Here is a 20896-nt window from a genome sequence, read left to right as displayed (position 1 = left end):
GTCAATCCTTTATCTACAGGTCAGGGGTCTTCACTGGACTGATGGGTTTTTGTAAGACTTATCTTTAATAGGTACTCCAGGCAAACACTTTGTCGGTCCCCAAACAGAAGTTATCTAACTGTGTAATATGTTTGCATTATGGATTCTGAGCCCTTACTTACATATCTGTCCCTCTCCCGGCACCTGAAGAGCTGTACTCTGATCAAAAAGCCTTCTGTTAAAATCAGGTTGTCTGTATCTGCTCACGTCATTTTGTGATGTAACCCCGCAAAACCACGTGATAGATCTGGCTGTTTCAAAGGGGTGGTCTTTGTGCTCAAACCTGTCTTCCATGATGTGTCTGTGCTGAAGAGTCCAGCACAGCTTGTTTTGGGGCATGGCTTACAGTCAGTAGAAGTGTCACGAGGAGTGTGACACAATACAGAGGGATGCCAGGACCAGCGCGTCAGAACAGAAGGTAGAAGAAGGATCTATTTATCACATAACTACTACAGGAAGTCATGCAGAGCAGATGTTTCAGGCTCTAAGGGGCACCAGGACCAAGGTAAGAAACATACCTTGGTGACTGGGTGCTTTCTTTTTTTTTAGCAAACACCAGAGTTTGTCAGATAAGTTGATCTTGACTTTTTAGTCAATGAACCCGATCACGCTTAATATATCTTTTAGAATGTGGAGATGTTACATCGACTTTGCAGGTCATAGAACATGTCAATTTTACCGCAAAACGATTTACAACTTTGTAGTAAAAAGCCACTTCCTTGCAGACTGTGCATCCATTAATATCAATTTTGAAAACTGCACCTAAAAATCAATGTGGTTTACAACAGAATTTCTAGAGAAAAAGCTAATCTTAGTTATTAGTTACTAACCTTTATTGTCGCAGCTTCAAAAATTGCAATGTGACCATTGGCTGTTCCAACCAGGAGAAAATACTTTTTCAGACTAAAATAAATAAATTAATGCACAGTTTAAAGAATTACTATAAATAACATCCTCATCCAGGTCAAATGACATCACAGTCATTAACGCTGCAACAGATTGCAATAAAATACATTAAAACATTATATAAAAAGACCAAAAACATCCAATGTCTTTACTAGAGATGAGGGAATTTACAGTAGGAACGAAGAGAAGAGATTCATTCCTATCTGCGTTCTTCTTATTATCTTAGGATAGATATACTGCATGTTTATCTCAGGCATGTAACCCCTTAAGGACCGGGGCAATTTTGATTTTTGTGTTTTCGGTTTTTCCTCCTTGTGCATAAAAGGCCATAGCAGTTGCATTTTTTCACCTAGAAACCCACATGAGCCCTTATTTTTTGCGCCACTAATTATACTTTGCAATGACAGGCGGAATTTTTGCATAAAGTACACTGCAAAAGCAGGAAAAAATTAAATGTGTGGTAAAATTGAAAAAAAAAAACACATTTTGTGTATTTAGTGGATATGTGTTTTTACGCCGTTCGCCCTGGGGTAAAACTGACTTGTTATGTATGTTCCTCAAGTCGTTACGATTAAAACGATATATAACATGTATAACTTTTATATTATGTGATGGCTTGTAAAAAATTAAAACCATTGTTTACAAACATATGTTCCTTAAAACCGCTCCATTCCCAGGCTTATAGCGCTTTTATCCTTTGGTCTATGTGGCTGTGTGAGGTGTCATTTTTTGCGCCATGATGTGTTCTTTCTATCGGTACCTTTATTGCCCATATACGACTTTTTGATCGCTGTTTATTAAAATTTTTCTGGATTTGATGCGACCAAAAATGCCCAATTTTGCACTTTGGGATTTTTTTGCGCTTACGCAGTTTACCGTACGAGATCGGAAATGAGATTAATAGTTCGGGCGATTACGCACGCGGCGATAGCAAACATGTTTATTTATTTACTTTTATTAATAACCTGGGAAAAGGGGGGTGATTCAGACTTTTATTAGAGGAGGGGGATTTTTATTAATAACACTTTTTTTTTAACTTTTACACTTATACTAGAAGCCCCCCTGGGGGACTTCTAGTATAAGTGCACTGATCTCTCATAGAGATCTCTGCAGCATAGATATGCTGAAGAGATCCATGAGATAGGCACTCATTTACTTCTGGCTGCTGCTGCCGGAAGTAAACGAGTGCCGAGCCGAGGACGGCGTCATCTTGGAGCGGTCGCCGGCCGCCTTCAGTAACGGAGATCTCCCCACTAGACACCAGGGATGACGCTGCAAACGGTAATCGGATGCAGCTGTCAACTTTGACAGCTGCATCCGATTACTGTATTAGCGGGCAAGGCGATCGGACCGTGCCCGCTAATACCTGCGGTCCCGGGCTACAAGCGGCACCCGGGACCGCCGCGGTTCAGAGCGCGGCCCCACTCTGAACGTCCTAACAACCGCAGGGCGTAAATAAACGCCCGCGGTCGTTAAGGGGTTAAATTCTGCTATTGTAGATTTACCTACCAACCATCTGCTGGAAGTTTGTTTCAAACATCTACTACTCTTCCTGCTTGTTCCAAGCATCTACTATCGTACTACACGTCCATCAAACCAGAAGTGCTACTGGCAATGCTATGACTGTGGCACGCTATGCCAACAAGGTAGTATCAAGTTGGCAGCTGCTACAACTGTAGGGATAAATTAGGGAGCAACTGATTTGTTGATGTGTTCTCTACCCTTTACCACTGCAAAGGGTTGTGGAATTATTAATAGGGAATCCTGAGGTCATGACCTTGACAGTAATCACTATTAGCAAAGACTAGTGCGAAGATGAGCTAAAGTCACCATGTCACTATACAAACACAATGGAAAGTAATCATAGCCAGATAATCCAACAAAGGAGACAAAGAAGCTTGCACTCACCAAAAAACCGCTGCGGTATATGTCCGTTTATTTCGTCTTGATAGACGGGAGTGGGGAGGGGAAGTGAAAGCAGGGGCGTCCAGTGGCTACAGCCGTTTCACGTGACTAATCACGCCTCTTCTGGCCTGGGGACGTCACTGCTATAGTGGAGGGTGCTTAAATAGGTGAACAACCAATACCAAACTTGTGCATATAAAACATTAAAAACAACATTTAAACACATAAAGAAAAGAACCGAAGTCGTTTCTTTCATTTAGACCTGCAGGCCCCACGGCATTCAACCGACTAATCCAAATAGTCTCTCTTTGCAAAAGTCGTTGGTGACGATCTCCTCCTTCTTTCAATGGGTGTACTTTTTCTAGACCCCTTTTCTAGACCCCTAGAGCCCTTCTTTAACAAAACGTCTAATAGTGGGGGGATGATTAGTGGTTTCCAAGATCCTGTCTACTGCCTCTACACCCGCATCATGAGGGATGCGGGTGTAGAGGCTTTTGACATCGATCGAGGCGAGTGCACAATCGGGGGAGAGGTGAATCTCATCCAAAGCAAGTAAAAAGTCAGTAGAATCTTTAAGATAGGTAACAAACCCGTCCAATAAAGGGCGTAGTAGCCAGTCAAGGTATTGAGAGATACCCTCCGTGACAGAACCGATCGCAGAAAGGAACATTGATCACATATCGAAGGAACAACACTTTGGGAGATATACTCAAAAGAAAAAAGATCTCTCCTAGTACACCTATTGCTAATAAAAACTGGCTCAGCAGCCAATGCATTGCAGGAAATAAAAAATGCGGGCAGTGCGCATACTGCAATCAGATGCTGCAAGTAGCTTATATTAGAATTAATGGTGTCGAGTGCTACATTAGAGAATTAATTACATGTAAAAGCACCTTCATTATCTATGCAATAGTATGTCAATGTGGACGGTTTTATGTCGGGAAGACAAAACGGGCAATGTGCATTAGATATAAAGAGCACTGTTATTCTGTGAGGTCGGGGAAGGGTGTCCCTAGACTCATTGCCCATGTAAGGGAGATGCACGGAGGTGATACTTAAGTTCTCCATTACGTGGGTCTAGAAAAAGTACACCCATTGAAAGAAGAAGGAGATCGTCACCAACGACTTTTGCAAAGAGAGACTATTTGGATTAGTCGGCTGAATGCCGTGGGGCCTGCAGGTCTAAATGAAAGAAACGACTTCGGTTCTTTTCTTTATGTGTTTAAATGTTGTTTTTAATGTTTTATATGCACAAGTTTGGTATTGGTTGTTCACCTATTTAAGCACCCTCCACTATAGCAGTGACGTCCCCAGGCCAGAAGAGGCGTAATTAGTCACGTGAAACGGCTGTAGCCACTGGACGCCCCTGCTTTCACTTCCCCTCCCCACTCCCGTCTATCAAGACGAAATAAACGGACATATACTGCAGCGGTTTTTTGGTGAGTGCAAGCTTCTTTGTCTCCTTTGTTGGATTACCTATACACTTTGTTTAAGCTTTGCACCCCTATGCTGCACACCATTAGCCTAATATCCTCACTGTACTAGTCCTAGCTCGTGGGTACGCATGACACGATATTAGACTTTGGTGCAAACTCAGATCTTCTCCTCCATTTGAATCATAGCCAGATGGTGCACCAATTAAGGAATTTAAATTTCAAAATTACAAAATTTTTTTTACACATTTTTTGGGGTGAAAGTATTAACCCCCCCCCCCTTTGTTTACAATCACTAAGGGCGACATGTATCATCCGGCGTACGGATTATTTTCGGCGGAAAGTGCCGATTTGCGTATTTTTTTATTCGCAAATGGTCGAATGGCGGGGTTGTGGAGGGGGCGTTACGGTGGGCGCGGACTCAGAGACTCATCATTTTTTCAGCGCAAAGATACGCCGAAAACCTACTCCACCTTTCAGGTGGCGTAGGTTTTTGGCGGTGCGCACCGACGCGTACGGGATTTATGTAGAGGCGGTCCGCCTCTACATAAATCTCCGTAGCGCCGGAGATGCGGGGACATTTATAAGTCCGGCATAAAAAACGCCGGACTTCATAAATGTCCCAAGTGTCCATAGGCTGGAGGGTACTTTGAATTTTTTTAAATCATCCTAATGCAGTGTTAATAATAACAATACTTATAATAATATTGCTTATCCTTTTAAACATACCTCTGCCGTATTTGACAAGAAAACAAGAAGCATGTAACAGAGTCAGACATTTTCTTCAGACAATGTTTTGTCTTTAGATCCTCTGAACGTGCAACCAGAACTTCACCAGACTGTGTACCAGCCAAGATCCAATGCTCCCCTTCATCAGGCACAGTCACAAATGCAAGACAAAGGATTCTACTATCACAAAAGTCCTACAATCAATGTAAATCAATGTAAATGTAAATAATTCAAACAAAATCAAAAATAAAATATTGTGAAATTGCATAATACTGTATAACAACCATAGAAAGCAGCAGGCACTATGTCTGAATTATTGTCTAGCTTTTGCATGTAATACATATATGCCATCAGAAAAAGAAAAAAAAAAAAAAAGCACATAGAAATTCGTAGCCTACACATGAAGACAATCTTATTTGCACAGTAAACAAATCAATATCCAGCACAGAACACAGGCCGCAGCCTCCTTGGTATTTGCCAAAAGGAGGCTGTGGCCTGTTTGCAGGGTCTGGGAGCTGGAAGTGACAGCCGAGGAGGCAGTCAGCCGAGGAGTGCAGCCTGTGTGCGGGGTCCAGGAGTGACATCACAGTTTTGACAGCGGCATCTACACTGTTAAATAGGCGGTGCAAGTTACAGCTCTATGCTGACTATTTGAAGTTAGTGCTGCTATGGACGGGCAGATGCATCACTAGTGTAGATGTGAAAATATTTTACTGAAAGAGTAGTAGATGCTTTGAGCTTGTTTGTTTTTTAGGAAATCCAGGTATTGCTATAAGTGATGTATAAAAGGCATATAATTCAACAAGGCAAATGAGGATACCATGGCAAAAGCTTATATGCTGTAATACAGACTTAAATTACCTCACAGGCATGTCCACCTTTTACTAAGTTCAAACAGGATATCTGGCCTTTGTCAGTACTGCCACTTCCAATGAAAACAGTGGGCACCTTAAAGCGTGGATTGGTAGCCACCATGCACTCAACTGTTAGAGGGCTTGATATGAGAAAATTTCTCATTAAACACAGCAGTTCTGCAGAGTTCAAGATCTCATAAACCTATAAGAAACAAGACAGAAAAGCTTTTATACGGTATTTAAAAAATAAAACAAAACATTATTTCACTGATATAAAGAAATTTGGAGGCTAACTTGCCATAGAGGTAAATGGACAGTTTAAAAAATAACTGCTCCAACACTTATGCAATAATAACATTGCATAATATTATAATAGTAAAATATTACAAATGAATAAATTAGCATTAACATGCAGAAATAGTTTCAAAGCATTGTATTTATCAGTTATATGCATTACTATTTATGTACTTTCTAATATGATTGCTATAAACAATACAACAATATAATAGTAGCTCATACAATATCAACACTCTACAGAAACATCACACTAAACTAATATTGTCTGCAAAACTGATGGCTACCAATCTTAAAACTGAAAGGGATGCAATACTTTGTGAAGTGTGCAAACCGTTTTAGAACTGCTAAAATGGGATTTAGTACGAGATCAACTGCAGGGAGGAGTTGCTTGACGGGGTTAACCTAGAGTTCTCCTACACCTTTAGGAGTAAAAACATAGACAAGTTCTAGGTTCTCAAGAAAAGTAACTTAATACCAAAAATGAAAGCTAGATTAAAATGTACATAAGGACATGATTAAACAAATGTAATGCCATAGACAAAATATGCTCAAAATGAACTGTGTAAAGGTATACACCCACAATGTGTATAATAAAAACCTGATGATAAAGGATTTTTAAATAAAACACAGGCAGCAAAAAAATTTAAAACGTGAAGATGATAAAAAATTATGATAATAATAATAATAATAATAATAAAATGTCTTTAGATAATATATGATGATGATAATCATCATATATTATCTAGAAAAATTCTATTATTATAATGATCTTTTATCATAATATATTTTTCTCTTTTATTTTAATTTTCTGATATTGTTTGCTAATTCTCGATATTTTTCATGTGACTAATTTTTTTTAGATTTTTTGCTTTTGTGTTTTATAAGATATTTTGTATCATCAAGTTTTTATTATATACATTGTGGGTGTACACCTTTACACAGTTAAAGTTGAGAATACTATGTCATTACATTTTTTTATTAAAGTCTTTAAGGACATTTTAATCTATCTATCTATTATATTGCTTTTCTTGAGGACCTTAAACTATCTGTTTTTTCCCTTTTTAGAACAGAATGTATACACATACATAACTGCAAAGGTTAAAAAAATCTAAGAATTTCGGGATTCAGACTATAAAAGGTATAATCAATAGCTGCCACTAGAGATGAGTGAATTTACAATACAAACTAAGAAAATCGCTTTGTTAGCTTGGCAATCTACTCAGCCTGCTGCTTTTGAAGTCCATGCCACTCCACACCACTCCACCTGGGGTGCCTGGAAAAGCTGAATCCACTCCTGGGAAACTTCTCCCAGGACTGGATTGAGCTTTTCCAGGCACCCGGGGAGGAGCACAACAGACTTCAAAGGCATCCAACTCAAAGTGATTGCAGAGCTAACAAAGCGATTTGCTTTGTTTGTACTGTAAATTCGCTCATCTCTAGTTGCACTTCTCTATCTTTCCTGTTCAGGGTTAGATTTTCCTGAGCAAATATCTTGGTCATTTAACATGGACATGCTATGTGGTACAGTGTATAAACTATCTTATAATAATATTTATTTGTATAGCGCCAACAGATTCCACAACGCTTTTTTTAAACATATAAGTACAGAACAGGTAATATTTATAATACATTATACAATAAATAAGTAAAATAGAATATGATATTAACAGAGACCTGCTCACAAGAGCTTACAAACTAGGATGACTGGAGGTTACACAAGAGGCAGTAAGTGCTTTATTTTTGCCAATGTTCCAGTCATTGTACATAGTCGCTAAGTGCCTATAGCTGATTGGGCGAGCCAGTCAAACGCCGCTGTCCTGTTTCAGGTAGAAAGTGCATGTCACCAAGGAGGATATAGAGTGGATTGAGAAGGGACAGCAGAGAGGAAGACGAGATTAGGGAATATTATAAGCGCGTCTGAAGAGATGGGTCTTCAGACCACGCTTGAAACTGTGGGTGTTGGAAATAAGTCTGAGGTCTTTGGGAAGAGCATTCCAGAGAACTGTTGCAGCACGGGAGAAGTCTTGGAGGCGGGAGTGGGAGTTTGTGATTAAAGAAGAGGTTAGGAGATAGCAGGTTAGGCAAGAATAGACCAGAAGTTCCAAAAGTTTCGAGATGAAAGGCAGATTAGAGACAGGTCGATAGTTGGCTGCACAGGATGGATCTAGAGAAAGTTTTTTCACTAATGGGGTTATAATAGAGTGTTTGAATGTGGAGGGAAAGATACCAGAGGAGAGGGAGAGGTTGAATATTTTGGTGAGGTGAGTAATGACAGCCGGAGAGAGGGACTGGAGGAGGTGTGAGGGAATAGGGTCACTAGGCAGGCAGTAGGACAAGTGGAGGAGAGCAGCTTGGAGACTTCTTCCTCTGTCACTGGATCAAAAACAGAGAGTGAAGAGAAAGTGGGAGAGGGAATGGAATCTATGGGGCTTTGGGGCTGGGAGGTGATGTCAGAACGGACAGTGTCAATTTTGGATTTGAAAAAGGAGGCCGGGTCTTAAGCACAGAGGTCAGTGATGGCTTTGTGAGCTTTGGGCTTTAGGAGAGAGTTAACGATGTCGGAGAGGCGCTTTGGGTTCTTGGAAAGTGAGGAGATAAGAGAGGTAAAGTAGGCTTGTTTGGCAAGGTGAATGGCAGAGTAATAAGCTTTGAGAGTGAATTTGTAGTGAATCAAATCTGCTGAAGTTCTAGATTTCCTTCACAGACGTTCAGCAGTCCTACAGCATCACTGAAGAAAGTGAGTTTCCAGCATGTACTAGGGCTGCTGGCATCTGTGGCGGGGTGTGCGGAGAGAAGGGGGAGCTACTGAGTCCAGGGTCAATTTCAGGGTGTTATGATAGTGTTGTGTGGTCATGTTTGGGCAAGTGAGGGATTATTATTATTATTATTATTATATTTATTTATTTATAGAGCGCACTTAATTCCAGAGCGCTATACAGGCGACAGGGGTAACAAACAAGAACATTACAAGATCAAAACACATTACATGAAGGCAGATGGCAGACTGATACATGGGGAAGAGGACCCTGCCCGCGAGAGCTTACAATCTATAAGGTAATGGGAGAGAAACAGGAGGTAAAGTGCAGCCATTCAAGTGTGATGCAGAGTTATTGTAGGTTGTAGCCTTGTTTGAAGTTACTTTTGAAGGACTTGATGGTGGATGAGAGCCGGATGTGTCGGGGTAGCGAGTTCCAGAGTATGGGGGAGGCTCAGGCAAAGTCTTGGAGGCGGTTGTGCGAGGTACGAACAAGGGGAGAGCGCAGACGGAGGTCACTGGAGGATCGAAGGTTGCGTGAGGGACGGTAGCGGGATATCAGGTCGGAGATGTTTGGAGGGGACAGGTTGTGGATGGCCTTGTACGTCATGATCAATAATTTAAAGTGAATACGTTTGGCAATGGGGAGCCAGTGGAGGGATTGGCAGAGGGGAGAGGAAGAGGCAAAGCGAGAGGAAAAGTGGATTAGTCGGGCAGCAGAGTTAAGGATAGACTGGAGGGGAGCAAGGGAGTTAGATGGAAGGCCAGAGAGGAGGATGTTACAATAGTCCAAGCGGGAAATAATGAGAGCATGTATCAGCAGTTTGGTGGAGTCAGGGGTGAGCAAAGAGCGGATTCTGGAAATGTTTTTGAGGTGAAAGCGGCAGGAGGTGGTCAGGGCCTGAATATGAGGTTTAAAAGACAGGGCCAAATTAAAGGTGACCCCAAGGCAGCGGACTTGGGGGACAGGGGATAGAGATTGGTGAAAGTGAGGATTATAGGGAGTCTATGAGTTGGTGAGTGTTGATACCGCGCAGATTTCTGAATATGTATGGGGAAGGAAAGTCAGGAGGCGGGGTGATTGTTTGTAATTGTGAAAATGAGATGTTTGCGGATCATTTGTGAAGTTGGCCAAAAATATGTCTTCTCACAAAAAAATTTCACTCTAAAACTATTAGCATTAAATAATTTGTTTTCCTGTTGTGTCAGCCTCTGCTTCTCTGAAAATGCATTCTACAAGATTTTAGGGGACTTGACAGTGCTTAAAACTGTGAGCTCTTCAGTACTTCCCACACTACTACCACCAATGCTAGTCTATGGAAACTGCAAGGTTTCTTAGCTTGTCCCTATGCAGCTGTGAGCAATGAGTGTGGTAGAAACTTCTATCTAGCAGCTCTATCTGCAATTAGTGGAGGGCTGAACACCTAGACCCTGACTAATCAAAACCTTTGAGATGCCTGTGTGACACGTTTAGGCTACAAACCCACTTGGCGGGTCTGCAGCGAGTCTCCTTGCTGCGTTTTTGCAGCGAGACTCGCTGCAGATCCCAGCCCTATACTTTCATTAGCAGAGAAACTCGCAGCAGGGATGTACATCCCTGCTGCGATTTTGTCTGCAGCCCGCCCCATTAACCCCCTAGCCGCCGGACATTATACATTACCGGGTCCCCGTTCCTGCTTGCTTCGGGGCTCCCGGTGTCTTCACGGCCCGCCCGGCCAATCAGTGCGCTGCGGCAGGAGCGGGAGCGGGGACCTGGTATCTGCAGCGAGTCTCGCTGCAAAAATGCAGCAAGGAGACTCGCTGCAGATCCGGCAAGTGGGTTTGTACCCTAATGCTGGATTCACACTACGTATATTTCAGTCAGTATTGTGGTCCTCATATTGCAACCAAAACCAGGAGTGGATTAAAAACACATAAAGGCTCTGTTCACACAATGTTGAAATTGAGTGGATGGCCACCATATAACAGTAAATAACTGCCATTATTTCAATATAACAGCCGTTGTTTTAAAATAACAGCAAATATTTGCCATTAAATGGCGGCCATCCACTCAATTTCACCATTGTGTGAACAGATCCTTTCTGTGTTTTTAATCCACTCCTGGTTTTGGTTGCAATATGAGGACCACAATACTGACTGAACTATACGTAGTGTGAACCCAGCCTAAGGGTGCGTTCACACCTACAGGATCTGCAGCAGATTTGATGCTGTGTTCAGTTATTTAAATGAAATCTGCTGCAGAAAATAAGCTGCAGATCCTGTAGGTGTGAACGCACCATAAAGGTGTTTTTGAATAAACAGTAACACTTCAACAATATTACTATAAAATAGTAAATGATACTTTATCGTAAATTGCATTATACAGAGTAAGAGGTATGATATAACAAGCAAGGAACTGGAAGTGACAGAAATGATTAATACACCAAAAGAAAAGTAAATATTTAAAGATGTAATGAATTCTGTGCAATTATCACTAGTCACAATGTCTACTTCCCCCACACCAATGCAAATAGTAACTACATTAATACAAACATATTTTGAAACGCCCTATACAAGGATGTTAATTAAAACCCAACAATAACTGTGACATAAAGGTGCAGTTGATACATCATGTAACTTCCACTTCATTAACATCTTGTACTTGTCATCCGTTTAGAATGAGATCATTACAGAAGATTATACACAGTGAAACCTTGGATTATGAGCATAATTCATTCAAGGAACATGCTTATGATCCAAATTACTTTTAGGGCAATAATTGAAACGCAGACGAATTGTTCTACAACCCAAAAATAAGGTAGGTACTGTGTTCTTTATCAATAAAGAACACTGTATTAGTAAAGAAGGGGTTAATCAGTTCACAGCCCCTCCACACGCAACTCCCTGGTGGCTGCAAACCTGCTGGTCCCGATACTAGCACCACTTGTGTTGAAACAGCTATCGGTGTAGGGGTTAATTCCGGGGACAGAGGGAAACAGTGAAGAAGCAGAGGGGGACCAAAGAGGCAGAAGGCGTCAGATCATTCATGATCCAGCCAAGCTAGTAATAAATGTAAATGCATAGTAGTATAAGTGTTTAGGCTACCAATGGCAACATTTCGGTCGATGCCCCAACCTTTTTCAAGCCTTTGCAGCTCTGTGTGGAAAAAAAATTGGAAATAACAACCAAATCAATATAATATAAAATATCAATATAACAATCCTGAAGCATGATTCAATAATGAAATCAAAAAGCAACATCACATGTATGTAGTGTATAATAAATAACTATATACACATGCTCAAATAGTCTGAATTACATTATTTCCACACAATCGAGAAGCTAAAGCATAAGAGGGCTGCTTTTAGGTCTGGGGGGGGGGGTAGCTATTTCTTTGATTTTTGTACTACCATAAAAATAAAAGTAGCCTTCTCTGATTTAGCTTCTCCTTTTTTTGGAAATAATGTCATTCAGAATATTTGAGCATGTGTATATAGATACAGTAAGTATTATACAATTTGTGGGATTCTATACAAGTACAAGTTCTTACCTGTGTCATGATCTCCCTCCAGTGATGTTGCCTTCTGATTTCATTATTGAATCATATGAGATGCTTCAGGATTGTTATTTTGATATTTTATATCATATTGATTTGGTTGTTATTTCCAACATTTTCTGCACTGAGGTACAAAGGCTTAAAAAAGGTCGGGGGCAGACCGCAACATGGCCATTGGTAGTGTAAACGCTCATTTTACTATAAATTTTTATTCATTCATGGCTTCACTGGATCATGAAATGTACAGTATTGTAATACATTTTTCCTAATTGCATATTAATTTGAGTGCAGTGTTCCTTGGACTTACATACATGGGACTGAGGAATCCCTGACTACTGGCACCGACACCCATTAACTCCTTAACTCGTTAAGTCAGCAATCTGTATATATACATTCCCGGTGCACATACCCTGGTTTGATGTGTGCGGGACTGCTGCAGTGAGAGTGGCCCCGCACACATCCGTGTCCCGGGAGCCAGAGATTTTGACAGGCAGCTGCAATCCCACAGCTGCCAGTCATTAACCCCTCAAACACCGCAATGCACAGTGATAGTAGTCAGTGACAAGACAAGCTCGGGACCCCCACAGTCTGGCTGTACCGACGGGTGAGGGTAAGCGTTCCTATTTATAGACTCTGCTGTCAGGCATAGATCGCCGATAACACTGATTTGTGCTATGCTATGGCGTAGCATAGATAAGTATATCTATCGATTGCATGTGTTAAAGTGAATAAAGTGTTTAAAAAAGTGTAATGAAAAAAGTTTTTTAAAGTATTTAAAAAAAGAACCCTTATAACCCCCCCCCATATAACTTTAATATATCTCTGTGCCAAAATTTTTCTTTTACACCAATATGATATTAATAAAAACTAGAGATCATGGCACAAAAAATGACACCCCAACAAGCCCTGTAGGTGGAAAAATAAAAGCACTATGGCTTTTAAAAGGCGGGGAGGAACATTGCATTAATTTGACCTGGACATCCGTGCATCAATGGGCTCGGTCTTGAAGAGATTAAGAAAGTGCAGTACAGTTTTGAAGACATCGGAATTGATGTTAAACTGTAAACAGTACATATTAACTACATTGGACACAGTCTGACCTCCTTGATATAGCCATTTACTTTCTAACTTAAAGTGTCCTTGTTGTCCTTAAAAAAAACTATTGACATGTCATAGGTCTAAACCCATACCAATCAGGAGAACGAGTGTCGAGAAGATGCGCTGCAGCGCGTCCACTCTTGCTCTGAGTTACAAAAAAGAGTCAGGCTTACAATGGAGCTCTATGGAGCCTGACTATTTTTTTTCTAACTCAGAGCGCTCCTTCTCCTGATTGGTACAGGTCTGAACACTCACAAAGGACCTTTAACAGGTACAGGTCTGAACGATCAGGACCTTTGACAGCCGATATAAGAGCAATTTGTCATACAGGTGCTAAAGTTACAAAGTAAAAATCCTAATTAGTTTGGAAAAGCCTTTATAATATAAGGTTATCGTAAGCTGTCACAGAAAACAAACAGTTAAAAAAAAAAATTCCTTTACAATTTTACAACTATGTTATATGTTATTTTCAACATGTAATACTGATCTATGGAGCCAATGAATAAATAAGATAGCAGGGGGTCTGAAATCTGGGGCCCTCCGCGATCTCTTAATTATGTCCTACCCTGTGGACACTGTGGATTGGAAATAACTTGTCCAGATGGAAATATCCCTTTAGGTCAGTGGATAAGGTTTCTTTCAAATATATCGAGAGGCCTTATTCATTCTCAGTCATGCTGGTATAGGTTGAAATACACCACTCAGCTGATAAAATACAATAAAGCTATAAAAGTTTTCAGTTCACAAAAAGTTTTCTTCTTGAATACCTTTTCAGATTTGGGGCGTTCTTGAGGATTTTCTTTTAGGCACTTTTTTATCAGAACTTCAACTTCTGGCCACGGAGCACAATTATATTCTTTGACTGGATCTAAAATATGGAACTGTATTATAATTTTTATAATAGTCATGATTATTAAATGTGCTATGACCATATGAACAACTGCTATATTATGATTCAAGAGTACCTATCAATAAGAAAAAGAAATACTTTTGATATGTCAAAGAGTCATGTGAATTTTTTTTTTTATTGGTCATGCTCCTCTCCCTGCTCTATGTCTGTGACTTACATGGAGCCCACAGACTTGAATTAAACGTCCAATTTATATGTGATTTCGTTCTCCTGACACTTAGACCCCCCAATAAATGTTTGACATGTCAAAAGTTTTGGTTCAATAACAGTGCTCATTTGAGGAGGATCTATAACTGAAATAATGCCTGGTATAATTAGGGAGATATGAAACCGGTCAAAAAGTAGAAAGGTCTTTGGTGCCCATAGTAATCGATCACGTTCATTTCTTTCAATAGCAGAATATGAACTGAAAGCTGAGCTCTAATTGGATGTTATGTGCAAAACGAGACAATGTACCATGGATGCCTTATGCTAGCAATTTGGAAAAACGCTCTGTAGATCTGGTAATAGTAATAGCTACACAGACAATTCTGTACCTGAACACCTACCAGGCAAATTTCCATTGATAGCCAATTCATCAAATTCATTTGGAAACTTTAACCCTTCAAGCATCCTTGCTCCATTTGTTAGAATATCGTAAAGCAATAATCCAAATGAATAGATATCAGCCTGCTGGTTGTAAATAACATTTCCTCTTGCAACCTCAGGTGCCCTAAATCCTAAGACAATAAAAGCAATAAAATAATTGGTCAGCATGTTAAATCACAAACTTTTGAATAGCCAACCAACTGGGATGTTTAAAAATCTGCTGTCATGAGAAAGATTAAAAAAAGGGGTCCATAAGATGCCTATAATGTCTTAAACTGGTGGCTGCAACATAACCACTGGTGCACCTAACATAGAATAATATAGAGTTGAGGTAAAATCCAACTTCTTTATTCAGGCTACAGGTTCAAACACCGCGTGATCTTAATCATAGTCTAATTGGGACACCATTACACAGTCCTTATATGTGTGTCCAAATTCCAAACAGCTAATATCATAGAATAATACCCCATAACAGCAGTGGAGCCAATGATGAGAAATGCATGTTTCTACTACTTTGTGCAGCCATGAAGTTAAAAGGAGTTAGTGGTTACTTTAAATGGGAGCTATCAGCAAGTTATAGCACCCAGGACCCAGAGGAGGAAGGTTTGTCTCTTAAAGGGAATGTGTCACAAAGTAAAAAAAAAAAAATTAAATGATAAAATTTAATTTGTTATTTTTTTTGTTAATTTATGTGTTTTTTGTTTTTTTTTTACATGTAAGGAAATATGAAAAATTAACTATCTAATTTTTCATATTTCCCAGTGATGGCCCCTAGGGGGAGCTCCAGCAGGAAAACTGCTGGTAAAAGTAACCTGATATACGGCTGTGCTGAAAAAAGAGGCAGTCTCTGCTCAACTGCTGTGACATCATCACCTCCCTCCTCTTTTCACAGGTGAACAAAGAGGGGAAAGGTGATAATATGTGTACTGCTGGGCAGCGCCATTTTGTTGTTGTCTGCACAGAAGTACACCTTAAACAAGTGTGTCCCTAGCCCTTTATAATACACCGCAGTGTCACATATTACACAGGTAGAGGAGCTATATAATACAGGAGGGTACAGGCTATTGTTCTCTGGTATCAGTAGTGTCACATGTTACGCAGGTAGGATATATATATAATACAGGAGAGTACAGGCTATTGTTCTCTGGTATCAGTAGTATCACATGTTACAGAGGTAGGATATACAGTGGTGCCCTGGATTACGAGCATAATTCGTTTCAGGACTGTGCTTGTAATCCAAATCCACTCTTATACCAAAGCAAAGTTTCCCATAAGAAATCACTCAAATGCAGACAATTGGTTCCACAACCCAAAAATAATGATTTATTATTGTGAATAACATGTAAAACAAATGAAACAAACATTCAGAAACAGCAGAATATGTGATATTATAAGTTACTGTACAGTAATGGAGAGTATGGGAAACACAAGGGCTGACAGAGACTGCAGGGAGCAGGAAGGAATGAGCAGGGCAGATGTGGGCACATACATGCAGCACTCTCTGTCCGGGGAGAGAGGGGTTACAGCTATGGAGAGATTACCTCCACAGTCCTGTCCCCTGATGTAAGCCCCAGCCTGAAGTGGATCTGCTATGATTTGGAAGGTGAGGGAGACTTCCTGGGTCAGAGTACAGGGCTGTAGACCCCGCTATGCAGACCATACCCCTCCCCCACTCCCCCTCCCACCCAGTACAGGGAGCTCTTACACCAAGTCATAATTTTGAAAAACTGTGATCTCTTAAAGGGGTATTCCCCCAAGAGCTAAAAAAATGAAATGCTCCCAAACCTAGCTGTTCTTACCAAGTCCTCCTGAGTATTTTGAGCCATCTCCCTTCTTTCTAGCTGCTGCCGTTCCTGAGTAACAAGTTTTTTTAAAAGATGTTCTATATTCAAGATAGGAAACTACATTTCCCATCACGCAATGCTTCTGCCTGATGATGGCGATGTAGCAGAGCTGAGAGGGCGATGTAGCAGAGCTGAGAGGGCGATGTAGCAGAGCTTAGAGAGCTAGGGCGATGTAGCAGAGCTTAGAGAGCTAGGGCAATGTAGCAGAGCTTAGAGAGCTAGGGCGATGTAGCAGAGCTTAGAGAGCTAGGGCGATGTAGCAGAGCTTAGAGAGGGCTAGGTGAGTTGCAAGGGGGTGCAGATGTCGGGTGGCCCGGCGCTCTACTGGGGGGGGGGGGGGGGGGGGGGGGGCTGCAGTCACCGGTGAGCTGCGGGTGGTGGTGGGGGGTTGGGGGGGATCGAGCGCGCTGACGTGGGCTCTAATGAGGGGGGTTCAGGCTATGGTTCTCTGGTGTCCGCAGTGTCACATGTTACGCAGGTAGGGGAGATATATACACAGGAGAGTACAGCCTATTGCTCTCTGGTGTCACAGATGGAGAGGAGGTATATAATACAGGAGAATACAGGCTATGGTGAGTGTGTATAGGGCCTAATTGTACCAATTCCGAGATTTGGAGAAAGGCCTGTGCTCTGCTATGTACAGCCACCTCAGTGAGACAGCAGCAGCTGATGGTGACAAGTGACTGTGGCTCCTATGCTGGGTCAGTGACTGGTTACATTAGGAGCCCCTACAGCTGTATGAGTTGCTCCTGTCCTGGGAGCTAATACATATATATATATATATATATATATATATATATTTTTTTTTTTTTTTTTTTTTCTCTATAGCTATAATCACTGTGGAGGATAATGCATGTATCTGATGTATGTAATGGTAGTTATTGGGGGGTCCCAGCCAGATAAGCTACCAGTACGTACACTATCCTCCACAGTGACTATAGCAACTCTCCTGTCAGCTCCCGAGCTCCTCTGCTAACAGCCGCCCCTCCCCCCCTGATACAGCAGAGCAAGGCAGCGGGACAGATAAGAGGCCGGGCTGCAGCCCAGTACAGAACTCCTTACACACAGCCCGTCCATCAGTCTCCCCATCCCCCTGCACATACGTCCTCTCCTTTCCCCTGACAGATCCTGGAGCTCCTCTGCTAGCACCCCCAGCAGAGCGGGACAGATAAGAGGCCGGCTCCAGTCCTGTACATAACTCCTCACATTGTGGGGCCGTCCATCTCTCTCCTCATCTGCCTGCTGCCCTGCTGTCTGGCCGCACATACAGAGCCCCAGCACTGATGTCGCTCCCTCACTGCACCTCTGGCCGCACACAGGACCTCTCACAGGACTTTCTGTAAGTTGTGCACTTCAGTAAGATGGCGCCCCCACCCTCCCACAGCTGTGTACTGCGCATGTCTTTGGACATGCGCAGCACACAGCTTGGGAAACACAGTGTAAGTGAACGGGACGGACTCCGTCCCTTTCACTTCAATGCTGTGTGTATGCCGTACAGCATCTGTGTAGATGTCGGGAAATGATGTCATACACAGATGCTCCCCAACATGGCAGCCCCCTGTGCAAACATCACAGTGTTTTAAAACACTGATGACACATGCCAAAAAAAAAAAAAAAAATACTAAACCACTTATCTTTTGTGCTTACATTTTTTTTGTAAAGAAAAAAAAAGCGACACTATTCCTTTAACTTCCTCCTCTTTTGGTTAGCGTAAGCTTTGGCAGGGATCGCTGTTAGGAGCACTGCCCCGCCCCCACAGTGTCATTTGGACCACCAGCTCCATTGATAATTTAGTGGATGGGCCAGATGACACTGTGGGGGCTTCCTGACCTTGTTTCTGTGTATATAATATGTAAAGTGTCTATTGCATTGGAATACATTTTTTTGGAGAAAAACATGAATTACTAACCGGTAATTGCTTTTCCTCGAAGCCCATGACGGCACCCATGGAGAGGTCCACCTCCCGCTCCTCTGGACAGGAAACAGTTCACTGGATCCATAAAAGAAGAGACCGCCCCTTCATCGCCAGTTCGTTACCAAGGAAACTCAGGAGCATATCTAAATCTTCTTTGGAAAATCAATATATTTTCATTTTTTTTTTTTTTTTTTTTTTAAAACTTCTACTAGTTTAATATCATATAATACTTCTTATATGACTATCTCAATACAAAGTCTTACTACTAGTGTAAGGTCAATATATACAATATTAGGGAGGGTATTAGGCGGGTGCCGTCATGGGCTTCGAGGAAAAGCAATTACCGGTTAGTAATTCATGTTTTCCCTCTCGCCCTATGACGGCACCCATGGAGACTAGAATAGGAATTACGCCTAGGGTGGGACCACTGCCTGCAATACCCTTCTCCCAAAGATTAAGTCTTCTTGAGAGGATAACTGGAGCCTATAATGCTTAAAAAAGGTATGGGGGGAGCTCCACGTAGCAGCCCTGCATATTTGTTCAATAGACACTGAGGCTCTCTCTGCCCAGGATGTGGCTACTGAACGGGTAGAGTGAGCTCCGAACCCTGATGGTACTTCGATACCTGCGGTTATATAGGCAGAGGAAATGGTGTTCTTAATCCACTTAGCTATCACCTGGGCAGATGCAGCCTTCCCTCTGTTCTTTCCCTGAAAGAGTATTAAAATATTATTGGAAAGCCTCCACTGTTCTGTATTCTGTAGATAATGAATAAGACATCTCCTGACATCTAGACAGTGAAAACGAGACTCCCCCTCATTAGAGGGGTTGGGGCAGAATGAGGGGAGTACCACTTCTTGGGATCTGTGGAAATCAGAAACTACTTTGGGAAGGAAGGCTGGGTCTGGAGATAGTATCACCCTATCCTCTCTAATAGACATATAGGGTTGCTGAATGGAGAAAGCTGATATTTCTCCTACTCTCCTGGCAGAGGTAATAGCTAGAAGGAAGGCTAACTTCTGAGAGAGAATCTTGATGGAGAGATCTGCTAAGGGTTCAAACGGAGGTTCTGTTAGCTGGGAGAGAACTAGATTCAAATCCCACGGTGGGAGCTTGGGCTTGATGGAAGGGAAGATTCTATCTGTTGCCCTCATGAACCTCCTAACCCAGGGATGTTCCGCCAGTTTAAAGTCAAAGAGGGAACTAAGAGCTGAAATCTGGACCCTAATAGTACTAGGCCTTAATCTCTTATTTAGACCTTCCTGTAGGAAATCTAGTACTACTGGGATATCTGGTGGAACTAATACATTAATGGGTTTGTTTACAAACCTACAAAATGCTCTCCAAGTTCTAAGATATATCTCTGATGTGACTCTCTTTTTACTGGCCAGGAGGGTGGTGATGACCTGCTCTGAAAGCCCCCTGTCTATGAGGATCTGCCTCTCAATAGCCATGCTGTCAGGTGGAGATTCTTGACTTCCGGATGGTAAATTGGACCCTGACTGAGAAGATCCGGAGTCTCTGGTAGAACCCCAGGGATCTGTAACTGACATGACCCTCAACCAAGAGAACCACACCCTCCTGGGCCAGAATGGCGCTATCATGATGACCAGAGCTTTGTCCTGCCTGACCTTCCTGAGAACTCTGGGGATCATCCTGAACGGGGGGAAGGCATACAGGAGTCCCTGATTCCAAGGATGGGCTAGCGCATCTATCCCTATCGGGTTGTCTGATGGGCTCAGGGAGAAGAACCTCTCTACCTTTTTGTTCGCTTTGGAGGCGAAGAGATCTATTACTGGAAGACCCCATTTGGTACAGATCTGCTGAAACACTTCTACTGACAAGCTCCACTCCCCCTGGTTTAACTGGTGTCTGCTCAGGTAGTCTGCTTTTACATTCTCTGACCCCTTTAGATGTAGTGCTGTGAGGGAGGAGAGATGAGGTTCTACCAGTCTGAAGATGAAGTGTGCGACTCTCATTAGCTCTCTGGATCTTGTGCCCCCCTGGTGATTTATGTACGCTACTACCGATGAGTTGTCTGACTGGACCTTTACATGTCTGTCTCTTAGAAGGGGTAGGGCCTGGGAT

The 20896-nt window shown here is 41.9% G+C and overlaps 1 protein-coding gene across 1 annotated transcript in view; it reads right to left on the bottom strand.

The window, feature by feature from the left end:
- Window positions 1-20896, bottom strand: part of LRRK2 (leucine rich repeat kinase 2) — a 150975-nt gene that overhangs the window by 10422 nt on the left and 119657 nt on the right. The window contains exons 43-47 of the mRNA XM_069977268.1: window positions 15010-15180; window positions 14319-14419; window positions 5874-6068; window positions 5013-5206; window positions 870-942 (exon numbers count right to left, since the gene is read on the bottom strand). Of these exons, the coding sequence (XP_069833369.1) occupies window positions 870-942; window positions 5013-5206; window positions 5874-6068; window positions 14319-14419; window positions 15010-15180 (734 nt within the window). The remainder of the gene's footprint in view (window positions 1-869; window positions 943-5012; window positions 5207-5873; window positions 6069-14318; window positions 14420-15009; window positions 15181-20896) is intronic.

The sequence above is a fragment of the Dendropsophus ebraccatus genome, chromosome 1 (genome assembly GCF_027789765.1).
Source record: "Dendropsophus ebraccatus isolate aDenEbr1 chromosome 1, aDenEbr1.pat, whole genome shotgun sequence".
Classification (NCBI taxonomy): Eukaryota; Metazoa; Chordata; class Amphibia; order Anura; family Hylidae; genus Dendropsophus; species Dendropsophus ebraccatus.
The sequence above is the reverse complement of the archived record's forward strand: the minus strand, read 5'-3'. Positions and strand labels throughout refer to the sequence as shown.